The 12,191-nt window shown below is 39.5% G+C and overlaps 1 protein-coding gene across 1 annotated transcript in view; it reads left to right on the forward strand.

Annotated features, from left to right (window-relative positions):
* Positions 1 to 12,191, forward strand: part of LOC124609321 (dnaJ homolog subfamily B member 12) — a 144,706-nt gene that overhangs the window by 55,966 nt on the left and 76,549 nt on the right. The window contains exon 4 of the mRNA XM_047140063.1: positions 11,653 to 11,731. Coding sequence (XP_046996019.1) covers positions 11,653 to 11,731 — 79 coding nt within the window. The remainder of the gene's footprint in view (positions 1 to 11,652; positions 11,732 to 12,191) is intronic.

A 12,191-nucleotide genomic window follows, 5' to 3' on the forward strand; every position in this document is an offset into this window, starting at 1 on the left:
TAAAATAAAATCAAAATATGCCGTGCACCTTTACTATAGCTGGAGTGGGAGGGAGTTAGTGTCTGTTCCGAAGTTTTCAGACTGACATCACTTTGACAAGGTCCTCCAACAACCCACCCAAGAAAGGCTTGACCCTTCATGCAATCAAGCATACATACAGTATAGTCCATCATGGAAGTTGAAACAAATTTTATCGTGGGAAAAATAAGTAACAGGCTCAATAATAGATTCAAAGATCAATAATCTACAAATGATTCTCAAAGTCAATAAAGGTAAAACTGTGAAGATTGAGGGAATTTGGTGTATAGTTATGTTAATAGCTGACCTAATAACGTCCTCAGTGAACAAACATACCTTAGAAACCAGAGGTTTTGTACAAAAGAATGCCTACATACCACGAAGTTTAAATAAAAACAAATAGTGAAGTCTCTTAGTCTAATTGTATTTGGTGTGGAAGGTAGTTGATTGGTTACTTAGTCTATAACGTGCAGCTGTATATATTGGACACTACTACTGCATAATACTTGATTACATATGTTGACATTAATTATATTCGTAAGTCTCACTAACTACATCAATGAAAACATATACCAACAGCTGCCTGTAGATAAAGACATTGTATTGAAAGCATAAGATTACTCTATTGTTTTTTCAGCTTACAATGTTCATTTTCTTTTATAATTTCTACATTCAGTTTATAAAAGTCACCAGAAATAGGCAAAACTGTTCTTGTCAGGGATCAAATTGGAACCGCTCACTCACTGGGGTGAGCTAGCTCCTTTTTATGACCCGCCACTCGCTAATCACTTACCAAAATAAAAGAAAGGAAGGTATCTTGCTTTTTAATTTGAGGTTAACATCTGTGTATTTTTATCTTACTCTAACCTATTTTCAAAGAACAAAGAAATGGGATCAATAATTTTAAGTTTCTGCTCCTGTAGCCTGAGTTTTCCGAAAGTCCTAAATTTTGTCTTCAGAATTAGCTGTATCACAACAAAATTGTGAATATTCTACCATACATTGAAGAGCCAAAAAAAAAAAAAAAAAAAAAAAAGCTACACCTGCCTCATACTGTGTAGGGCGCCCCGCGATCACTTAGATGTGCCGCAACACTATGTGGGATGGACTTGACTAATGTCTGAAGTATCGCTGGAGGGAATTGATATCATGAATCCGGCAGGGCTGCCCATAAACCTGTAAGCAGAGGTGGAGATCTCTTCTGAACAGCATGTTGCAAGGCATCCCAGTTGTGGTCAATAATGTTCATGTCTGGTAGTTTGGTGGCCAGTGGAAGTGTTTAAACTCAGAAGAGTGTTCCTGGAGCCACTCTGTAGCAATTCTGGATGTGATGGGATGTTGCATTGTCCTGCTGGTATTGCCAAAATCCGTCGGAATGCACAATGGGCATGAATGGGTGCAGGTGATCAGACAGGATGCTTATGTACATGTCATCTGTTAGTTGTATCTAGACACATCAGGGGTTCCATATCACTCCAACTGCACACACCCCACACAATTACATGTCTCCACCAGCTAGAACAATCCCAGGGTCCATGGATTCATGAGCTTGCCTCCATACCCTTACAAGTCCATCCACTTGATACAATTTGAAATGAGACTCGTCCGACCAGGCAACATGTTTCCAGTCATCAACAGTCCAATGTTGGTGTTGACGGGCCCAGGTGAGGCAGCCATCAAGGGTATATGAGTGGGCCTCTGGCTCTGAAAGCCCATATAGATGTTTTGTTGAATGGTTTGCACGCTGACACTTGTCGATGGCCCAGCATTGAAATCTGCAACAATCTGCAGAAGGGTTGCACTTCAATCACGTTGAATGATTCTCTCCAGTTGTCGTTGGTCCCATACTTGCAGGATCTTTTTCCGACTGCAGAGATGTTGGAGATTTGACATTTTACTGGACTCCTGATATTCATGGTGCACTCATCCGCACTTTGAAACTTCGTAGATGCCGTGTCCCATCACTCATGCACCGACTACAACTTCACATTCAGACTCACTTAAATCTTGATAACCTGCCATTGTAGCAGCAGTAACCGATCTAACAACTGCTCCAGACACTTGTTCTTCTATATAGGCATTGCCGACTGCGATGCCAAGTTCTGCCTGTTTACATATCTCTGTGTTTGAATATGCATGCCTATACCAGTGTATTTCGGTTGTGCATTTGGGATGTTAACAATACTTGGGCCAATTTTTCAGCTGACAACCTTATAAACATCTGCAAGTTGAGTCACTTGCAAGATTTTTAAATAATTTCACATAGTAGTGTGTGGTAAGCCTGTTTACTTCACAGTATTGTCTGAAGTTGTTTAAAAAATCTTGCAAGCAATTCACTTTGGGCTGTAAGGTTATCAGCTGAAATACTGGAACAAGAATTAGTAATCTCACTGATGGTCACCCAAAAGATGATGGAGTACTTGGTTCACTTGGAAAACTTCAAGAATTACAAAATTCTGAATATTTCTATCAAGTTGGAAAATAAAATAAACACCTTATTTTCTCACATTTCATGTTTTTTGAAAACAAAATATATAATAAAAACCAGAATGTAATTGAAATTAAATTTTCTGATGCCGGAAATTATCTACAATTGTTCATAATAAATGTGATAATATACACTACGTGATCAAAAGTATCCGGACACCTGGCTGAAAATGACTTAAAAGTTCGTGGCACTCTCCATCATTAATGCTGGAATTCAGTATGGTGTTGGCCCACACTTAACCTTGATGACAGTTTCCACTCTCATAGACATACATTCAATCTGGTACTGGAAGGTTTCTTGGGGAATGACAGCCCATTCTTCACGGAGTGCTGCACTGAGGAGAGGTATCAATGTCGGTTGGTGAGGCCTGACATGAAGTCACTGTTCAAAAACATCCCAAAGGTGTTATATAGGATTCAGATCAGGGCTCTGTGCAGGCCAGTCCATTACGGGGAAGTTGTTGTCATGTAACCACTCCATCACAGGCCATGCATTATTAGAGGTGCTCGATCATGTTGAAAGATACAATTGCCATCCCCGAATTGCACTCCAACCATGGGAAGCAAGAAGGTGCTTAAAACATCAATGTAGGCCTGTGCTGTGATAATGCCACACAAAACAACACAGGGTGCAAGCCCCCTCCATGAAAAACACGACCACACCATAACACTATCACCTCCGAATTTGGCTGTTGACACTACACACGATGGCAGATGACGTTCACCAGGCATTCGCCATACCCACACCCTGCCATCGGATCGCCACATTGTGTACCATGATTTGTCACTCCAAACTACGTTTTTCTGCTGTTAAATGGTCCAATGTTACACTTCTTCCACCAAGTGACGTGTCGTTTGACATTTACTGGCATGCTGTGTGGCTTATGAGCAGCTGCTCAACCATGAAATCCAAGTTTTTTCACCTCTCGCCTAAGTGTCATAGTACTTTGCAGTGGATCTTGATGCAGTTTGGAATTACTGTGTGATTGTCTGGATAGATGTCTCTTCATCTGTCTGTAGTCTGTCAGTCAACAGACGAGGTCGGCCTGTACACTTTTGTGCTGTACGTGTTCCTTAACGTTTCCACTTCACTATCACATCGGAAACAGTTGACCTAGGGATGTTTAGAAGTGTGGAAATCTTGCATACAGACACATGGCACAAGTGACACCCAATCACCTGACCATGTTCGAAGTTCGTGATTTCCGCGGAGCACCCCATTCTGCTCTCTCACAATGTCTAATGACTACTGAGGTTGCTGATATGGAGTACCTGCAGGAAGTGGCAGCACAATGCACGTAATGTGAAAAATGTATGTTTTTGGAGGTGTTCGGATACTTTTGATCACATAGTGTATTGTCTCCGGTGTGAATTTGCACTCAGCAGCAGTGTGCACTGATTCTAAATTTCCTGGTAGATTTTTTTATTGTATGCTGGACTTAAGGTTGGAGATGAGGTTCTGGTAGGAACAAAGCTGTATGACAGGTCATGAGCCGTACTCGTATAGTTTAGTTTGTAGAACACTTCCTGTGAAAGCAAATGTTCAACATATGAGTTGTGGCCAGGCACACAGTTTTACTCAGCCAGGAATTTTCAAAATTATATGGTTGACAATTGCTGGAGATCACAGCTCGTGGCTTTCGTCAAGCTGATTGATGGTATCACCAAACTCTGCCCAAATGGAAGATTTCCCGCTTGTTACGGTGGTATTGGTTGATGATTAGTATTTCTTTTAACTTCCTTGCATTTCAAAAAGTTCGTTGAAGGCCAATACTGTTTTTGAAAAATAAAACTGCTCTTTTGACCTTATCAGTAGTTTTCCATTTTGACTTTGTGTAAGTGTCTTTCAATTGTGCCTGCCTGCAACTTAACTTTTGAGTCTTCTCAGATATATAATGTGCCTTCAGTGAGTGCACAGAATCCAATATTATTTATAGTTGTCCACTCATAAGTGCGGTTGCAGAGGTCATTTCATTTTCTATCTTATCAAATAACTGGACATTAGAGTGTGATATTATTTCTAAACTTGTAAATTATAATTTGAGCAAACCATATTTACGAACTTTTTAAACTTTGTGTATCCATCATAATTTTGTTTAACAACTTTATAACATTAATAGATAACATGAACAGATTTGCTTGTGGATTGTTGCGAACAAAAATCGGTTGGGGGTGAGGGTCTCACAAAAGAAAATAAATCAGGATCTAGTTGGAACCAAGTGGCAACAATAGGCTGGATACAGATTGAGACTCACTCCGAACTCCAGGAAGAAGAAATTGGAAGCAGACCTTAGTGAGAGTGATTCACGAGAAACAGTTTCATGAATGGGTGCACAAGACTTGTCAGTTGATTGTAGTCTTGATCAACTTCGTGACCCACACGTTTCCAGATGTAGTGTTTGATGCTTAGACATCGGATGTCACTTCAGGTTTGATAAGCAGCCAGAAGAACAGGAAGTTGGCAATAACACGATTTTCCTATTTTTTGTTTAATTTGCTAAAATGATACGTATACCACTTAATTCTTCTATGCAAAATCTGTGTGGCTGACTTATGTCCTGCAGCATTGAAAAATGTTATGTGAAAACATTAAAATACCTATTATGGAAGTGCATTTTTTAAATACCTAACATGATAATGTATCTACTCATAGTGTGTGCTATACTCTATACATGCAGTAATATGTATGTAAAATTCATAATGTAATATACATATTGTTGTTATAATAATGAACAAAGCTCATGGGGAGCCGAATTAGACTGGAGAGCACTCAAGTCAAGACAGTATCAAGTTGAACTGCAAACTGAATCAGTGAATGAGCCAAGAGCACTGAGTGCATGGTCACTCCCACATCTATACTCTGCAAACCACGGTGAAGTGCATGGCAGAGGGTACATTCCATTGTACCAGTAATTAGGGTTTCTTCCGATTCCACTCGTATGGAGTGTGTGAGGAATGATTATTTGCATGCCTCTGTGCTTGCTGTAATTATTCTCATCTTACCCTCATGACCCTCTGTTAGTGGTACGTGAGGGGGGGGGGGGGTTTGTAGTAAGATGTAGGACCACATGTGAGGTGTGGCAATAAAGAAACTGGACTGGTTGTTGTGTGCATGTTTCTGGCCTCATCTATGACAAAGAGAAGAGTGGAGGAATAACCTTGGGACTCTCCCTGACACACACACAAAATTTCACACCGCTGTGGTTGTTAATCTGGCTGTGAGCCTTCTTAGAAACGGGTTGTGTATCTGAGCTCCATCAGAATTATGCTTTGTTCTAAAGTGGAACAATGTGTTAACATATAATTCATCACAAAAAATTGGAAAATCTGCAACAGAAACTTACAATGTGTGGAAACAAGTTTGATGATTAGTGTCTTATCTCATACACAAGTTTTTGAGTGGATTAAGAGCTTAGAGGACAGAAGGGAAGACAATCCTAAATCAGACCATCCCTGCTCTGAGAATGTGGTGAGTCAGCAGAATTGTTTGAGAAGACCACCGCCTGAGCATTCAAGCAATTTCAGAACTTGCCTGCGTCAATAAGGAAACAGACAGATTTTGCACAATGATATGGGTATGACAAAAGTTTGTGCTAAAGTAGTGCCAATAGAATCCTCACAAACGAGCAAAAGCACAATCGAATGGACTACTGTGTTGACACTCTTGAAAATGATACTTAAACCTCAGCAAAGTAACTATGTGTGATGGAACATGGATATTCCAGTACGATCCAGAGAGCACATGAGCAAATCAGAATTCAGAACAATGATAATAGTGTTCCTTGATATCTGAGGGGTTAACTACATTGTGTTCTCGTATTATGACGTTCTTAGATAATACAAATCTCCTTCATCATAACCAACATGGATTCCGCAAACAGAGATCATGTGAAACTCAGCTCGCCCTATTTGCCCAAGAAATTCACAGTGCCGTAGACACTGGCGAGCAGATTGATGCCGTATTCCTGGACTTCAGGAAGGCATTTGATACGGTTCCGCACTTACGTCTAGTGAAAAAAATACGAGCTTACGGAATATCGGACCAGGTTTGTGATTGGATTCAGGATTTCCTAGAAGAAAGAACACAACATGTCATTCTTAACGGTTCAAAATCTGCAGATGTAGAGGTAATTTCGGGAGTACCGCAGGGAAGCGTGATAGGACCTTTATTGTTTACAATATACATAAATGACTTAGTTGACAACATCGGTAGCTCCGTGAGGCTATTTGCAGATGACACGGTTGTCTACAAGAAAGTAGCAACATCAGAAGACTCGTACGTACTCCAGGAGGACCTGCAGAGGATTAATGCATGGTGCGACAGCTGGCAGCTTTCCCTAAACGTAGATAAATGTAATATAATGCGCATACATAGGGGCAGAAATCCATTCCAGTACGATTATGCCATAGGTGGTAAATCATTGGAAGCGGTAACGACCGTAAAATACTTAGGAGTTACTATCCGGAGCGATCTGAAGTGGAATGATCACATAAAACAAATAGTGGGAAAAGAAGGCGCCAGGTTGAGATTCATAGGAAGAATTCTAAGAAAATGTGACTCATCGACGAAAGAAGTAGCTTACAAAACGCTTGTTCGTCCGATTCTTGAGTATTGCTCATCAGTGTGGGACCTTACCAGGTTGGATTAATAGAAGAGATAGACATGATCCAGTGAAAAGCAGCGCGATTCGTCATGGGGACATTTAGTCAGCACGAGAGCGTTACGGAGATGCTGAACAAGCTCCAGTGGCGGACACTTCAAGAAAGGCGTTACTCAATACGGAGAGGTTTATTATCGAAATTACGAGAGAGCACATTCCGGGAAGAGATGGGCAACATATTACTACCGCCCACATATATCTCGCGTAATGATCACAACGAAAAGATCCGAGAAATTAGAGCAAATACGGAGACTTACAAGCAGTCGTTCTTCCCACGCACAATTCGTGAATGGAACAGGGAAGGGGGGATCAGATAGTGGTACAATAAGTACCCTCCGCCACACACCGCAAGGTGGCTCGCGGAGTATAGATGTAGATGTAGATGGGGTGCCTGAAGATCAGACTGTCAGTCAAGCTAATTATGTAACTGTTCTGGAAACCCTCCGTGAACATGTGCAATGAAGCAGACCAGATATGTGGAAGAATTGCTCATGGATTCTTCATCAGGACAAAGTGCCAGCTTATAATGCAGTGTCCGTGAAAAGGTTTTTGGTGAAAAACAACATTCCAATGATGAAACATCCATTGTATTTGCCTGATCTGGCACCATGTGACTTCTTTCTCTTCCCAAAACTGAAGTCTGCACTCTAAGGAACCAGGTTGAATCCTTGGATACAGTGAAGGAAAAAGCGATGAGCCTCCTCAACAGCATAACACAAAAAAACTTGCAGCACTGCTTCCAACAATGGAAAATTCGCATGGAGCAATGCAGGGATTGGGGAGGGAACTGCATTGAAGGGGACAACATTTCAGTTGTGTAAGTTTTTTTTCAGTAAGATGTTAGAGTATGTGTCTGGTCTTTATTTCCACACCTGTACATATGCATCATCATAGTGTATTTTTCCGCAACATGGTCTTTGCCTTACTGACTATTTCAGCATGCTGTGTGGGATACTGTTGCAGCAGCCTGCCTTTCAATCTTGTTTGCAGTCACTGATGTCACTCGAGACACATTTCTGACCTGAAGAGCTATCACTACATATTTCCAAGTCACCAGCCGTTCACTCAATAGAAGAAGGTAGCTCTTTAATTGGACCGAGTGTGGTAACACAGTGGTTAGCACAGTGGACTCTCATTTGGGAGGACGGCGGTTCAAACCCGTGTCCAGCTGTCCTGATTTAGATTTTCCACAGTTTCCCTAAATCGCTTAAGGCAAATGCCAGGCTGGTTCCTACCCAAGGACACGGCCGCTTTCCTTCTGCATCTGTCCCTAATCCAAGCTTGTGCTCTGTCTCAATGAATCAGTTCAGGAGCGGACTGCCTATATCTACTTTCTAATACTAAGTTCATCAGCAGTCATCTGTGTCTAAGGATAGTGTAATGCTTGTCTTTAAAAAAGAATAATGTTACACTATCCATATCTACATCTATACTCTGCAAACCACAGTGAAGTGCATGGCAGTGGGTACATCCCGTTGTAACAGTAATTAGGGTATCTTCCCATTCCATTCATGTATGGAGTGCAGGAGGGATGATTGAAAGAATGCCTCTGTGCTATTGTAATCTTACCCTCATGACCCCTATGTGAATGATGTTTAAGGGGTTGTTGTGCATTCCTAGAGTCATAATTTAAAGTTGGTTCTTGAAATTTTGTTAGTGGACTTTCTCGAGATAGTTTACACCTGTGTTAGAGAGTCTGCCTGTTAAGTTTCTTTCGTATCTCTGCGAGACACTTCCACAAATCTAACAAACCCCATGACCAGTCATGCTGACCTTATCTGTAATATTCCCTGTTAGTCCTTTTTGGTACGGGTCCCACACACTTAAGCAATATTCCACAACTGGTTGCATGAGTGATTTGTAACCAATCTTGTTTGTAGACTGATTGCACTTCCCCAGTGTTTTACCAATAAACCAAAGTCTGCCACCTGTTGTACCCATGACTGATCATATGTGATCATTCCATTTCTTGTCCTTACGAAGTGTTACACCCTGGTATTTATATGAGTTGGCTGATTCAAGAAGTGGTTTATTGATTTCATAGTCATAGGATGCTACATTCTTTTGTTTTGTGAAGTGCACAGTTTTACATTTTTGATCATTTAAGGAAAGTTGCCAGTCTTTGAACGACTGAAACCTTATTAAAATCTGATTTGAAAATATATATATATGTGTGTGTGTGTGTGTGTGTGTGTGTGTGTGTGTGTGTGTGTGTGTGTGCGCGCGCGCGCGCACGAGTGTATACCTGTCCTTTTTTCCCCTTAAGGTAAGTCTTTCCGCTCCCGGGATTGGAATGACTCCTTACCCTCTCCCTTAAAACCCACATCCTTTCGTCTTTCCCTCTTTCCTGATGAAGCAACCGTTGGTTGCGAAAGCTAGAATTTTGTGTGTATGTTTGCGTTTGTTTGTGTGTCTGTCGACCTGCCAGCACTTTCGTTTGGTAAGTCAAATCATCTTTGTTTTTAGATATTTTTCCCACGTGGAATGTTTCCCTCATATATATATAATCTTCTTTTTCACAGTACTGCATTATAGCAAAAAGCCGGGTACTGTTAATATTGTCTGCAATGTCATTAATATACAGCATGAACAATATGGGGCCTAACACACTTCCCTGGGGCACATCCAAAGTACTTTCAGAAGCCAGAGTGAGTCTCAATCCGTATCCAGCCTAGTGTCATCATTTGGCTCCCCAGTGGATCCTGATTTATTTTCTTTTGTGAGACCTTCACACCCAACCGATGAGTCTCCATCCAAGACAACATCCAGCGGTCTCTGTATCAAAAAGTCCAATCCAGTTACAAATTTCACTTGATAATCCATATGATTGTACTTTTGACAATAAGTAAAGTGATTTTCAGAAATCGAGAAATACTTCATCTGCTTGACTGTCTGGCACCAAGGATTTTGATATGTCATATGAGAAGTTATGTGCAGTTTACAATGTTTATTTTATTGCATATGAGGCTACATATTTATTGCATCAACATGTGTATGATATGTATTTGTTCACCTTAGCCGACAAGTTCTGATATGTTATACTAGTCTTTAAGATTTTAATTCTGTTGGCTCATTACACACTGATGAAGTAATAGCATACAATTGTGCTTTTGTGATTGTGTACATATTACACAAACATGAATGCTATTTTTTTAATTATCTGTTTCTCCAGTAAGTGGCAACTTAATAAATGTCTTTGTTTCCTCTTATCTGTAATATAACAGTGCAGCATGTCTGTTGTTTATGTGCTATTGGTATCGATATTTGTTGATACTTGTTTCATCATATTTTAAGTATTTTTGATTTGTGCTATCAATCAGTCATTATTTTGACAATGTGTGACAACCCACAGTCACATAATAACTTGATTCTGTTCACTATGCATGCCATAAATTAGCTGACACATTGTGCCCATATGCTGTAATTGATGTTCCACTTTCTGTTCATGGTATTTCATTCCCTCAATTACATGTTGCTCAGAGGTTATTTGTCGGAGATTAGGTTAGTCTTCTGCACTTATGTTCTTGCCATAAGGGCTCATCACCCTAAATGATACAACTATCGATTCCTGACAAGCACCACTCCATGAGTGCTTTGAACATACGCTACTACCCTATTTGTGTTGTATTATTTTTTATGTTTACAAACTTAAAATATACATTTGTTTGATTTATCAGATATTTCTATAAATTTCAAGGTTTATAAGATGAATTTACCGTTTTCATTGTTTGTGTACTTAGTTATTTAAGTTCATGTTCGTAACAAGTTCATTCGCTTATAGATGTGTGAGAATGTGAGAGACCTAGAACAAGTCCATTAATTAAATATGGTCATACTTCTTCATAAAAATGATTGAAATCTAGTGTTTGTTCTTGAGTGAAATAATTTTTCCTCCTAGCTTGTAAAATCAGTAAATTTTATATTAAGAGATAACACATACCACAAAGTGAAGGGTGGTAGTCATTCAGATTTTACTTTCATGAGACAGTGATGGATCAAAGTTGTTTCAGATTTAGGAAAATGCCTATGATGGAAGGTAAGATACCAGGGCAGCACAAGTTGCGATACAGGCTAAAATAATTTGTCACTGCTTGAGATTTTGAGGTTTAGCAGCAGTGTGTTGCTGAACATTGTTTTCTTGACAGGATGATGTTATGACTTAACAATGTTAATAAGCAATTCTTTACTAACTTGTACTTACATTAATTTTTGTTTAAACTAATAACATTTGCAATCAGAATTGGATACTGAAGCATTCTAAGAACAGTTTTACTGTAAGACTAAGTTCCTTCTAAATTTTGAAAGAGTTGAGAGTTTAGAGTTGTGATTGTATTTTTAACCTGAAAGCAATAATTTTGTTCTTGTAGTTTGCAAGCTTACAGAAATAGAAATAAATAAAGATTTTTATAGTATTTGAGAAAGAATATATGAAATCCCACCTATCTTTTGTAGTGAACACCTATTAATTTGCTATTATTTTTTACAGGTTCCAAGAAAGAGGAATCTAAACCAAGTCAACAAGAAGGAGGAGATTACAACAAAGAGCAAATGGAAGCTGTTAAAAGGTAACTAATTTGTAGTTAAGTTGTTCGAGCATATGATTCTGTAGTTCCTATCTGAAAGTGTAACTTGGGCATACACTCAAGCAGGCTTGATAAAAGTGGTTAGAGCTGGATGCAGAGTAAAACGAATTAAATACATTTGAAGCGAAGTGTTTAATTCTGCACTATTGGCTAGTTTCAACTATTCGCTGCATTTCAAGTGCACGTTTTCATCTTCTAGCAGGTATCGCATTATGCCAAAATAAAGAACCAAACATGAGATAACACAGTACTGGTACTCCAAGAAAATTTGCATCCCAAAAACCACATTTAATAGCTTAGTATCAGGTCGAGGCCTACTTAATTGAGAATTTGGACATACGAATGTGAACTTTAAATGTGTACATTTTAGTATGGTTCACGAAATTCCAATGTCTTGTTTCTTTTATGACATAATGTAAGATTTTCAACTGTTTTACACATA

This window comes from Schistocerca americana, chromosome 1, assembly GCF_021461395.2.
Source record: "Schistocerca americana isolate TAMUIC-IGC-003095 chromosome 1, iqSchAmer2.1, whole genome shotgun sequence".
In the NCBI taxonomy this organism is placed as follows: Eukaryota; Metazoa; Arthropoda; class Insecta; order Orthoptera; family Acrididae; genus Schistocerca; species Schistocerca americana.